Source organism: Scyliorhinus torazame, chromosome 14 (genome assembly GCF_047496885.1).
Source record: "Scyliorhinus torazame isolate Kashiwa2021f chromosome 14, sScyTor2.1, whole genome shotgun sequence".
NCBI classification, from domain to species: Eukaryota; Metazoa; Chordata; class Chondrichthyes; order Carcharhiniformes; family Scyliorhinidae; genus Scyliorhinus; species Scyliorhinus torazame.
In genome coordinates this window covers 94,217,026-94,231,160 of record NC_092720.1, presented here as the reverse complement: position 1 = coordinate 94,231,160, position 14,135 = coordinate 94,217,026, and the positions used below count along the sequence as shown (strand labels likewise).

Genomic DNA, 14,135 nt, shown 5'->3' with positions numbered 1-14,135 from the left:
TGTAAAGTTTTGAAGTATTAAACTGGCAAATGGAAGAAACATAATCAGTTGTAATAATCTGAATACTTTTGAAATATTAACCAAACAAAAAAATGACCATATCTGCCTATATCTTAATTCAGAATAACATTTCCTGTTGATTAGACTTGAGGTGTTACACTTTCTGTATTGCACATCCTTCAGGTAGGCTCCACAAATTCCTTATACTTTAACCAATGGGTTCAAATTTCACATTCATAAGGTAGCTACAAATCAGAATTCTGCAGCTGTGAAAAGTAATTGAAATGTGTTCGTTCGTTTAAGCAGAAATGAAACCTCATAGCATAAAATGGTTTTCATAAAACCTTACATCTGCCAGTTGTCTTTCCCACAAACTCATCGAGTACTCAAAAGTAAAATTTCTACCATAGAACAATAGAAAATTACACAATGCATTAATAAAATTAAACAATTGTAAAATTCCCTATTTTTGTTTCTTTGACCTCCATTATGTTTTTTACTGAAAAGCTTTAGCCTCTGTCAAAAACCTCTACATGAATTGATGTTCTTCCCTGAGCCGTCACTGTCAGCTGAAGGGAATTATTAGTCACGTTTGTGCTTAGAGTTCCCAAGATGCCAAAGGCTGAGTTTGTGCAATGTGGAAAATTCCCAGTGTGCATCAGTATTATTTTCTCAGAGCAACAGATGGAGCATGTGTTTTGAAGGGTGAAAGCTGTGGTAGAATTTGTTTTCCCAAAGATTTAAAACAAGTTCGAGTATGCGTTTTGGGACTTTTTAAAAGTAGTTTCCTGGAAAACTATTAGCCAGTGCAGAGAGAAAATACAGGCTAGTGACTAGAACGTCAGTAATTCAGGATAATAAAACAATGATTACCTCGAGCAATACCACAGGAGAACTGCTATGAAATTTAGATGCACACGTACATGATGTAACACTGGTCAGTCTCTACTGGCAATGCACATGGAGTGGAGGCCAAATGTCCTGTTCAGGTGAAGTGGGGTGAGAGATTGGAGGATAATTGGGCCAGGTGTGCAGATGTAATCCAGTCCCACATTTTAAAGCTCCACATTCTACCCTTATTTTCACACACTTCGATTTTATGTTATTGATTATTAATTTGGGAAAGTTATTGCAAATTTTGAAGTAGAGAAGTTAAGGTGGTTGGACATACACATTTCTTTGCAGGACAGGCTGAGGAGCTGGGAGACTCAAAACCAAGGTATTTACAGTGGGATGTCAGGTTTTCTTGGCATTTCTTTTTTCAAATTCATCCACAGAACATGGTCATTGCTGTCATGGCCAATATTTATGGCTCATCCCTAATTTCCCCTGAGAAGATGGTGGCGAGTCAGCTTCTTGGCTGCTGCAGTCCATGTGGAGAACGTGCTACTGCAGTGTTGTTATGTCATGAGTTCTAGTACCTCCCCTATTTTTGTTCGCGCTTAAATTTGTCAGTTCTATGAAAGTGGAACTCCAATTTTGAAATAGCTGTTATGTAGCAGAGAATATATCCCTGCTGGTGAAGCATCATATGATATGCAGTGATAAGGCAGTGTGTTGCATGAGCTTTTGCAGTTCTCCATCTTAGATTGTATGAGCAACAACTCTTAAGAAACCTCTCATTTTATGTTTGAAATAATCCAGAGTGTGGGCACCTCCATACCTATTTTCTTTGCGGCAACAAAGAGGTAAAACAGAAGAGAAAACTGGTGATGAGAATTGAGGCAGATAAATTGCTGGAAGAAAAGAAATTGGCAACTAAACATGGAGATGGCATCAGGAGCAAGGACGATTCCCTGGACCAGACCCTCACAAGCACACATGTGGGGTGAGGTGAAGCACTGCCATCGATATTTAAAAATTGTTTTGACTATAACTGTGAGTAAAGATGACTGACAGTTTGGGGAAAATCTACTTGCCCAGTGTCTGGGCTGCAGGTAGCATGCATGTAGGCTGCGGGGATTGGGGATTCCGAAGTCTTTCGACTCTGCGCAGGCCACTACGTGGGGAAACAACGTACTCCAGTCAGGAAAAACTGGAGAAAATAATTCTAATCAATTTGGTCAATTTGGGATGATGAAAGTTTTGGGCATATCAAAAACTCGAAGGTCATGAAATTAAAATGGAAGTGGATATGGGCAATGTTGTATTGCTAATACCTGAGTTAATTTATAGTTAGAAGATGAAACATCTGCCTTTAAAACTTGTGAAATGTGATCCCAAGGAGGTACACTGAAGAGATTGTACCATTAAAAGAATGCATTATGGAGAAAGTAGAAGCAACTGGTCAGACGGCAAAGTTGCTTCTTGATGTTGTCTTTCCTGCTCTACTTGGCAGAGCATGGTTGGCAAAGATTAGTCTTAACTGGGAAGTAGTAAATCAACTAATGGATTAAAAGAGCAACTTGCTGTAACTTCTAATGAAGTACAAGAGAATGTTTGAAGACTTGCTAGGCTGTATGACTGAGGTACCCCTAAAAATCAAGCCAGACAGCACACCTAAATGCCTCAAATCTAGAACTGTGCCATATGCCATCAGCCAAAAGGTTGAAGGAGAGCTAGAAAGACTAGTACAAACAAGAGTCATTGAACCAGTTGCTAGAAGTGATTGGGCAACATCAATAGTCCCTGTATCGAAATGCAATGGCTCAGTGAGAACTTGTGGAGATTTTAAAATAATTATTAATCCAGTCTTGTGTGAGGGCAGCATGGTGGCGCAGTGGTTAGCATGGCGCCAAGGTCCCAGGTTTGATTCTGGCTCTGGGTAACTGTCCATGTGGTTTGCACATTCTCCCTGTGTTTGCGTGGGTTTCACTCCCACAACCCAAAGATGTGCAGGGTAGGTGGATTGGCCATGTTAAATTGCCCCTAAATTGGAAAAAATTAATTGGGGTATCTAATTTTTTTTTTAAAAATCCAGTATTGTGTGCATATCATTATCCACCGCCGTTGATTGACGACTTGTTTGTTGGAATTTCTGGAGTGCAGAAATTCAATAAAATTGATCTTTCACAGGCATTTCTGCAGATGAATGTGGCTGTCAAATCACAGCTGTTACTCACCATTGTGATGCACAAAGGTCTGTTTTGTTACAGAAGACTTCCTTTTGGAATAACATCTGCTCCTGCTCTTTGTAATCTAAGGCTATCATCCTCACGATTTACCACCCCACCAAATTTTGGATCATCCGCAAACCTGATCAAACCTGATCAGGGCAGCATGGTGGTTAGCACAATTGCTTCACAGCTCCAGGGTATCAGGTTCGATTCCCGGCTTGGGTCACTGTCTGTGCAGAGTCTGCATGTTCTCCCCGTGTGTGCATGGGTTTCCTCTGGGTGCTCCGGTTTCCTCCCACAGTCCAAAGATGTGCAGGTTAGGTGGATTGGCCATGCTAAATTGCCCTTAGTGTCCAAAATTGCCCTTAGTGTTGGGTGGGGTTACTGGGTTATGGGGTGGAGGTGTGCACTTGTGTAGAGTGCTCTTTCCAAGAGCCGGTGCAGACTCGATGGGCCGAATGGCCTCCTTCTGCACTGTAAATTCTATGAAACCTCCTACATGCATATCTAGATCATTTATGTAAACCACAAACAGCAAGGGCCCTAACACTGATCCCTGCGTTTCCCCACTGGACATAGGCTTCCAGTCAGAAAAACACCCGTTGACCTTCATCCTCTGCTTCCTGCTATTCAGCCAATTTCTGATCCAATATGCCAAATTTCCTCGGATTCCATGGGCTCGTATCTTCGCTTTCAGTCTCCCATGTGGGACCTTATAAAAAGCCTTGCTGAAGCCCAAGTAGACTCCGTCAAATGTATTTCCCTCATCTGCACACCTGGTCACTTCTTTTAAAAAAGATTAAATCAAGTTGGTCAGACATGACCTCTCCTTAACAGAATCATGCTGACTGTTCTTGATTAATCCTTGTCTCTCCAAATGCAGATTAATTCTGTTCCTCCGAATTGATTCCAATAGATTCCCCCATCACTGAGGTTAAACTGATTGGCCTGTAGTTTCCTGGTTTATCCCTTCCTCCCTTCTTGAATAGTGATAACACTTTGGCTATCCTCCAGTCCTCGGGCACCTCTCCTGTGGCCTGAGAGGGATTGGAAATTATGCCAGCGCCCCTGCTATTTCCTCCCTTACCTGGGATACATTTCATCTGGCTCTGGAGGTTTTTCTACTTTTAAGCCTGCCAGACCACTAAGAACCTCCTCTCTGTCTCTGTTAATCTCTTTAATTTTATTACAGTCCTCCCTGATTTCTATTCCCACACCGTCCCTCTCACGAGTGAGCATGGATACAAAGTATTCATTTAGAACCCTATGTACATCCTCCGGCTCTACACAAATTACATTAATGGGCCCTAATCTTTCCCTAGTTATCCTTTTAGCCTTCATGCATTGTAAAACAACTTAGGATTTTCTTGATTTTATCTGCCAGTATCCGTTCATGTCCCCTTTCTGCTCTCCTAATTTCCTTTTTAAGTTCCCTCTTGCACGTTTTATTTTCCTCTATGGCTGCTGCTATTTTGAGCCCTCGATATCTGCCTCCTCTCCCTCTAAACCATTCATGCTATGGCTACCCCAGTTAATATTGGAGAAGTTGAAATCCCCCACATCACTACCCTATTACTTTTCACTTCCCTTAAATTTGCTTGCATATCTGCTCTTCTATTTCTCCTAAATAGAGCTGGGACTGAGTTCTTTTTGGGCAATTTGCTCGTGCTATTGGGGAGGGTTTAAACTAACTTGACAGGGATGTGGGAACGAGAAAGAAAAAGTAAGAGCAGTATGTGTATATATAGTGCACAAAATACTGGGAGAGATGGTTGGCACCAGAGTTGTTTTTTTAGTTTAAGGTACTAGGTGGGGCCAGAGTAAGGGAGAAAGTAATTAAGCCTAAATCAGGATTAATGTGAATGCTTGGAGTATGATTAATAAGATTGGTGAATTACAGGCACAGATTGACATATGAAAATATTTTTTTTAGAAAACTTTTTATTGAAGCATTTATAATTTTAACATTTAAACATTCTAAACAACAGAGCGGTCCGATACACGCAACAACATCGCAATAACATACCCAACTGACATATGAAAATATGTTGTGATTGCAACAGAGATCTGGGTAAAGGACTGGCAGAACTGGGTGTTAAATACTCCAGTATCAAAGGTATTCAGGAAAGTAAGAAGAGGGGAGGAGTGACCTAGAGTAAGAAGAGCATTGCAGTGTTGGAGAGAAAGAAAATCCCATTCTGATCAAGGACACAATCTCTTTGATTAGAGCCAAGGAACAAAAAAGATGCAATTGCATTGCTTGGTGGAGTCTACCAACTAATGAGGAGGATGCAGCAAAATAAGTTTGCAAAGAAATTAGAGGGGTGCAAAAATTATAGGGGATTTTAACTATTGGAAAAGAGACCAAGATAGTAGTAGTGAAGGGCAGGAGTTCCGAGTGTGTGGTCGGGAATATTTTCTGCAACAATATGTTTCCTGTCCATTAAAGGAGGCACTTCTCGAGATGTTCTTGGAAATTAAGTTGATCAAGTGTCAGTAGGAGAAATTCAGTATCATAAGGTTCAGGCTAACTATGGAAAAGGAAAAAGAACAGCCCACAAAAAGAATAATTAACTCGGGGAAAGCCAACTTCGAACAAACAACCAAATCTGGGCTAAGCCAAAGGTTGACAATGGACTACGTTCAAAGGTAATTTGGGCACAGTCAAGGTATATTCCTGCAAAGGTAGGATGAACAAATCGGAGGGCACACTATGTGATAGACATAACGGGATGAATCAATCTTGTTGCCAGTGGTACAGAACTAAAAGCAGAAACAGTGTAGTTGGAGCCAGTTGTCCAACCTGGGTGAGAACTCCACGTCTATGAGTCAGACAGAAACTTTACAGTTCAGCAAGGCAAAATTACTGGTTCCACAACCCAGAGGCCCATGTCACAGGACTCCCACCTCTCCATACCGTCTTTGACAAAGAACGTATATCCGTTGCCTGGGTTCCATGAGATTGTTGATTTTCTCAACCATTAAGATTTGAATGGAAGGTTATGGTAGTCTATAGTAGATGAACAGGCTTCTATTGGCCAGCCATGAAATGCAGATGGCCTTGGAATAACCCTCTTTGAATCTGGTCTGTGCAGCCACTTGGGACTGAGATGAGCAGAATTTCCTTTACTCAGAGTCGTGAATCTTGAGAATTCTCTACCCGAAAGGGCTGTGGAAGCTCAGTCACTGCATATGTTTAATGCAGTGATTGAAAGATTTCTAAATACCAATGGCACAAAGGGATAAGTGGGGGGGGGAAAAGGCACTGAAGTGGATGATCATCCATGAACGTATTAAATGGTGGAGCAGGCTTGATGGGCTGAATGGTCTTCTCCTGCTTTTCTGTTCCTAACGCTCGCCACAGCAGCGACATTACCCAGAGATTCAAAATTACCCCAGGAAAGCCAGGAAAGAGCAGACACCAGACACTGCTTATCATCATGTGATCTCTGTTGTCACCCTTCGTGCATAAAGGCTTGAGAGCAGAGACCATTTGATATACCACTTAGAACAAAGTCTTCACTCCAGTTATCCACAGCTGCTCCACTGCAGAGTTTGCTCTTGTATTGTACGATCATCAACCTTCACACTCAGCAACTTGTTTTCTAAACCTCCTGCTACATATTTTGCTAATCTTTATCATGTCTTTTTCTGTGAGGCTGCTAGTTAGACTGAGACTTTTCAGTTTGTCAAGGCAAAATTACTGGTTCTGCAATCCAGAGGCCCATGTCACATGACTCTCAACTCTCCACACCTGTCTTTTCAAAAGCCATGTATCCTTCATCTGTGTCCCTGAGGTTGCTAAATGTCTCAACTATTAAGAATTGAAAGGTAGGTGTGGGAACAATTGTCTTGGAATGCGAGCAAACTCCTGTTGGCCAGCCTGGGCTATGAAATTCAGATGGCCTTGGTATAACCCTCTTTGACTTAACTGAGTCTTGTTGTCCTACCCTAATTGGGGATCTATACATTAAGGCAGAGGGCACTACATGTGAACTTTGCATCTGTCTTTACCAAGAAAGAAGATGCTGCCTCAATCATAGTCAAAGAGGGGGTAGTTGTGATACTGGCTGGGATAAAAATTGAGAAAGAGACGGTAGTATAAAGGCCTAAAGGCTGATTGTATGCCACCAGGACCAGATGGGATTTATCTGAGGATGCTGACTGAAGTGCAATTGTTAAGGCACTGGCTACAATCTTCCAGTCCTTTTTAGATACGGGCTTGGTGCCAAAGGACTGGAGAATTGCAAATATTACACTTTTGTTTCAAAAAGGTGTAAGAATAAACTCTGCAACTAGTGGCCAGTCAGTTTAACCTTGGTGGTGGGAAAACTTTTAAATGATAATCAAATTAACAGTCACTTGGACCTTAGTAGATAATTAAGGAGCGAAAGCATGGATTTGTTCATGATATGCAATGTTAATAAACTTGATTGATGTTTCATGATGCAATGGACAGTGTTGATGAGAGCTATGTGGTTGATCTGATGGACTGCCAAATGGCATTTGGCAAAATGCCACATAATAGTGCCAGCATAGGTGAAGGTCATGGAATAAAATAAGTGTTTGGATGGATATGAAGTTGGCTGAGTGACAGGAATCAGAATAGTCGTGAACGGTTGTTTTTCAGACGAGGGTAAGGTATACAGTGGACTTTCCCGAGAGTCAGTACCAGAACCCCTGCCTTTTTGATGTTATATATTAATGATTTAGCCATAGGTGTACAAGGCACAATTTCAAAATTTTCAGATGGAATTTTGAAACTTGGGGAGTATTGTGATGAGGATTGTGATAGACTTCAGATGGACTGGACTGATGTGGCTGATTACATTTAAGAGAAGTGTGAAGTGATATTTTTGGTCAAAAAAATACGAAACAATGTAAAATAAAGGGTGCAATTCGAAAGTGAGTGCAGGACCAAAGAGACCGACAGATACATGTGCACAATAATTGAAAAAGTGGTTTAAAATGTATTCCTGATACTGGAATTTATGAATAGAGGCACCGAGTGCAAAACCTAGAAAGCTATGATGAATCTTTATAGAACAATGGTTTGGCCTGAATTGGAGAATTGTGTCCAGTTCCGGGCACCACTCTGTCAGAAGGTTGTGAAGGCATTAGAGAGAGTGTGGAAAGGATTTATGATGATGAATCCCAGGATGGGGAACTTCAGTTATGTGGATAAATGGCATGTGGTTAGCACTGCTGCCTCGCAGTGCCAAGGACCCGGGTTCAATTCCAACCTTGGGTGACTGTGTGGAGTTTGCAAGTTTACCCCGTGTCTGCATGGGATTCCTTCAGGTGCTCCGGTTTCCTCCCACAGTCCAAAGATGTGCAGGTTAGGTAGATTGACCAGGGTAAATTGCCCCTTCGTGTCCAAAGGTTAGGTAGAATAATGGTGGTGGGGCGAGTGCTCTTTTGGAGGGTCGGTGCAGACGTGATGAGCTGAATGGCCTCCTTCTGCATGATAGGGATTCTATGATTAAAGAATCTGGGGTTCTTCTGAGTGAAAAGTAGGCCGAAAGGAGATTTAATAGAGATGTTCAAAATCATGAGGGATCTAGCCAGAGTAGATGGGGAGAAACTGTTTATTGAAGAATCAAGAACCAAAGGACACTGATTTAAGGTGAATGACAAAAGAACCACTGGCAATTTGAAGTCAAAATTTTCTGTGCAAGTGGTGAATGATGGAGGTAGACTCAATTGAGTCTTCCAAAAGGAAATTGGATGAGCACCTGAAGAAAAAAAAATTGTGACTATTGGGAAGGAGCAGGGGAGTGGGACTATATAAACTGCTCTTGTCAGCATGAACTGGACAAGCCAAATGGCCTCCTGTGCTGTAACCATTGTACAATCCTGAAATTCTTTGGTTCTGGCTATCAACTTTGAAGGACTTTGGAATGTTTGTTCCTTAAATATGCTTTCTAAATGCAAATTGTTGTCCTAAGGTGGAAAGATTGTAAAGATTGAACAATAGTGTAATAAATTGAGCATGTTTCTAAAAAATCTCCCAAAAATGAAATAGATGGTATGTCAGCGATGCAGAAAGGAAGGAAAAAATACTGAGTTTCAAAACTAAACATTATAACTTTAATGCAATGGTTGAAGGGACAACAAATTTTTCCCATGGTCTCTGCAATCAATGATATGCAGAAAATCAGTTTCAGTACTCTCGGATAGGCTTACAGCAGTTACAAATCTAGAGCCTGTGAGAGTATAGCCAAAAAACTGACAAAAAAGGCTAGCACTTGAACAATTGTACTCTCATTTCTTTCCCCGTTGCCTGATATTACATAGATTACATAGAACATACAGTGCAGAAGGAGGCCATTCGGCCCATCGAGTCTGCACCGACCCACATTAATCCCTCACTTCCACCCTATCCCCGCAACCCAATAACCCCTCCCAACCCTTATGGACACTACGGGCAATTTTTTTTTAGCATGGCCAATCCACCTAACCTGCACGTCTTTGGACTGTGGGAGGAAACCGGAGCACCCGGAGGAAACCCACGCAGACACGGGGAGAACGTGCAGACTCCGCACAGACAGTGACCCAGCGGGGAATCGAACCTGGGACCCTGGCGCTGTGAAGCCACAGTGCTATCCACTTGTGCTACCGTGCTGCCCAAATATCTGCAAGTATTACACTTTGAGTATTATGAGGTCATTGCTTCAAGGGACCAAATTCCAAATGTACTGTATACCAGAAAAACCTTTCCTTGACGTTCATAAACAACCTTCATCATTCAAGTATGGCTCCGCAATTTCAGGTTCTTGGGTTCTTCAATATTTACCTATTACTTCCTTTTGCTAGGAAATGGGCATCTGGGCCCAGGTATGCATTAATACCATTCTTCAACAGTTTGTTCGGATGCATATGAAATCCATTTCAGCGTGATGTGGTTCATCCACGGTTTTCTTTTCCTTATTTAAAAAGTATTTTATTTACTGATGTCCTTTCATCAGCCATCTTTAAATCATGATTGGGCAAGGTTGAGGATTTACTCTCTGGGAAATAGTTGGCAAATTGTTTTTAATGACACCACTTTTTTGAGTGTTTTTGCCTGAGGATTTGAGAAAAATTCAAATGTCTCTTTTAAATGTCTAGAATAGAGAATATTTATTAATGTATTTAATTCCTTTCACAATAGTTCAAGGTCGAGACATCGGCAACGCTCCCATAGCCGAAGCAGTGAACGATCAAGCCGCAGACGAAGTTACAGTCGCAGCAGATCTAGAGAAAGGGAAAGACGTAAAGGCAGAGACAAAGGTCGAGAAAAGGACCGGGAGAAAGAAAAGCAAAGGGAATCAAGGAGCGATAAAGGGTAAGAAATAATTATGGACCATCATGGTTTTTAATTTAAAATTGCTGTCTTAGGCAATGCATGTAATCTATCGTCTAACGTTCCATCAGATCAGTTGTTCTTCAATCGGGAATATTTGCAAAAGTAGTTTATATGCATTTATTTATTTAGTACCGCTTGTATATAAATTGATAGTACTGCGTATGTTAAACTGATTTGATATTTAAACAAATCTGAGCTGTGCAATTCAAACGGTTTGTGTAACATTTATTATATAAATATAGATTAATGTAACAATTTATTTTTGCTGCCAGCTTCATCTTCACGTCATAAGTTTCCAAACCATTGTGTTGCAATCCACCCAATGTTAATAGTGGACATGTCAGATCCCAGGGTGAAATCTGGCTTAATAGATCCCAGTTTTTTTAAAGAAACTATCGAGGGAAGTTACTGAAGACATTCACAGGAGATTATAAATGAATTTTGCCATAAACAAAACATTTATTAAACAGGGGGAAAAAAAACATATTAAACCAGACAAAAACATTGGAAAGATAACACAAACACAAGACAATGATACAAACTCACAGTAATCCTTTTATCCTAGTAATATCCTTGCAAACTCAAAACCTCAGTGAAGATTTACCACTACCTTAACACCAAGGCTCCTTGCTTGAACTGGCCCATTTCAAACCATTTCCTTCCAATGGATTTTGAGCATTCGCTAGATGTTTTCCCCAGCTGGTATTGCTCCCTGAGACATGCAAATCCACACTTAATTCACGATTTCAACTGCAGAGCAAATATGAGTTCCCTAAATTCAGTCCCCAGTAGCCTTGCGGCATTTCTTATCAGTGATCTTAGAACTCCTGTTGTCACTTTCTTGACAGACGCACACTAAACTTTTTCTGTCTTTCTATGTCTCTGTGTCACTGGACTCCTGTTGCAAGGCAACAGCATAGATTTGTCTACCTTGTGTTTTTTCCCCTAAACCACTGAATCTCTAATCCCTTTATAACCCATATATTTGCTTCAAGGATTGCAAAAGTTCATTAAAAATGCATGCATACAAAAAAATCCAGAATACTTGACCTTTTTGCTAGGGGCTCTCCAGACTTTCCAGCACCAAGCTCACCCAAACAAAATCTAAATTAAACTAAAACCTTTCTTAAAACCCAATTATAAATTTAAATTATACATTGTTCCTAACAATTGCCTTGATGATATTATTCCTTACCCTTTAAACAAACCTTGGTTTTAAAATTAATGGATAGAAATTACATAATGTTTAATGTTGCCTTCTTCAAATTAGTCAATTCTGTTCCTAAAATGTTTAACCATACTATGTACACTAATCTTACAGCTTACTGTATATCTGTATGGCAGTGGATTTAATGCATTGTAATGTGCCTTAATGTAAACCAAGAGTGCAAATGCAATGAAATGCTCATTCAAATGTTTCTCTGCAAATTGAAATTTGTGTTTGAAGGATAGGGAAGAACAGTTTGTCATATTTTGAATGGGACCGCAACTTTTATCTTGCCTTAAATATTGAAGTGGATCCTTCTTTAGAGGAGCTGAATATAACATTGGTATCCAAAGAGAAAAGGAAAATGTGACTCCTCATTTGCCTCAAATGATGTTGATACTTTTGCACCACGTGGTGACCATGTCTTTAAAATTACATTTCCAGGACTGATGGGTTCATTCCAGGCTATTAAAAGATATAGGTGAGGAAATTGCAAATGAGCTCGTCCTAATTTTCCAAAGCCTGTGGCATTCTGGAATTGTGCCTTTTGGATTGGAAAATTGCACATATAGCTCCATTATTAAGGATGGCTGGAGGGAGAAATCAGGTATTCACAGACTTGTGGGTTTAACATTTTTCAGGTGAGGATAACAATTGTGCAGAAGTTACTCAAGTTTAGCAACAGGAATAAAGTCCTTGATCTTGAGCACTTCGCCAAATATGAACTAAACAAAGAGAGTCAGTACAGTTTTATGAAGATAAGTAAGACATGCTGGTTAAACCTTTTGAGCAGGTCATGAGCATGGTGATTATGGGCGTGCCTATGGATGTTGTATAGATGGACTTCCAGGAAGCATTTGATGAAGACAATATTAAGAAACGCTGGCAGTATCTGTACTGGGTTTAGGTTTTTTTAGCCAGTGTGGATGTTGGGAAACTGTAAAATCTAATTATGGATTTACGGAGAACCCAAGCTATATAATTAAGTGTTTTGGCAATACAAGGCACAAGTCAGGGGTGTGGTGGAATACTCTCCACTTGCCTGGATGAGCGCAGCTCCAGTAACGCGCAAGAAGCTCGACAGAATCCAGGAGAAAGCAACCCCTTGATGGACACCCAATCCACTACTGTAAATATTTGCTTCCTGCCACCCACACACCGTGACAAAAGTTTGTACCACCTACAAGATGCAGTGCAGTAATTCACCAAGGCTCATTTGACAGTATCTTCAAAACTCACAACCGTGAACATCTGGAAGGACAAGAGCAGCAGAAGCATAAGAACACCACCACCTGCAAGATCCCCACCAAGACACTCGCGATTCTGACTTGGAACTATATCGCTGTTCCTTCGCTGGATCAAAATCCTGGAACTCTCTTCCTAACAGTACTGTGGACGTGCCTGCACCACATAGACTTCAATGGTTCAAGAAGGCAGCTCTCCACCATCTTCTCGAGGGTAATTAGGATGGGCAATAATTGCTGGCCTAGGTAGTGACACCCAAATCTCGTGAATGAATGAAAACAACCTTATTTGGAAAACATTTTTCATGATTCTTTGTATTTATTTTCATGTGATGCAGTTTTGAAGGAAATAGGCATACGCAAGACAATATAAATTGAATAGTGCAATTTTCAATGGAGTGCAGGGAGAAAGAGACTTAGCAGTTTACCCCCACAAATCATTGAAGTTGACAGGATCTGCGATGCATTTTAAAAAACACATGGGATCCTTGACTTTATTAATAGAGGCTGAGTATGCAAAATCAAGGACCTTATAGTATACATTTTGAAATCACCATCAAGGAAATAAGGGTATACATTTAGAAATCAAGGGTTAGCCCTGAGCTGGAGTAATATGTCAAAATATGAGCACTACACATCGAGAAGGCTATCTGAACCTTTCCGAGGATATAGAAACAGGACTTTAATTATGTGGCGAGTCTACTGCAGGTGGGTTTATTCTTCTTACAGCAGAGAAAGTTCAGGGGAGATTTAATGAAGGAGTTCACAATGATGAGGGATCTTGTGTAGTTTAAGACTTTTCCACTGACAGGAGGGTCAGGAACCAAATAATGGACAAAAAACCAATGGAAAATTAAAATATGTTTATTCATGCAGTAACTTGTTGAAATCTGTAATGAGCCACTTGAAAGGTAGAGTCAGAAAGATTTTCAAAAAGGGATGAGATATATAATTGAATAACAGAAATTTGCAGAGCGATGTGAAAACAGCCGGTGCAGATACAATTGGCCAAATAATGGCCTTCATAGCGAGAAGATTTGAGGATAGGAATAGAGATGTTGTACTGCAATTGTATAGGTCATTGGTGAGGCACAGCTGGAATATTGTGCGCAGTTTTGGTGTCCTGATCTGAGGAAGGATGTTCTTGCTTTGGAGTGAGTGCAGCGAGGTTCACCAGGTTGATTCATGGGATGGCAGGACTGTCAAATGGGGAGAGACTAAATTGGTTAGGATTATATTCGTTGGAGTTTGGAAGAATGAGAGGAGATCTCAAAGAAACT

General features: G+C 40.6%; 1 protein-coding gene across 1 annotated transcript in view; it reads left to right on the top strand.

The window, feature by feature from the left end:
- rsrc1 (arginine/serine-rich coiled-coil 1) overlaps positions 1–14,135 on the top strand; it is a 662,008-nt gene that overhangs the window by 140,178 nt on the left and 507,695 nt on the right. Inside the window, exon 5 of the mRNA XM_072474499.1 lies at positions 10,210–10,383. Within this exon, the coding sequence (XP_072330600.1) occupies positions 10,210–10,383 (174 nt within the window). The remainder of the gene's footprint in view (positions 1–10,209; positions 10,384–14,135) is intronic.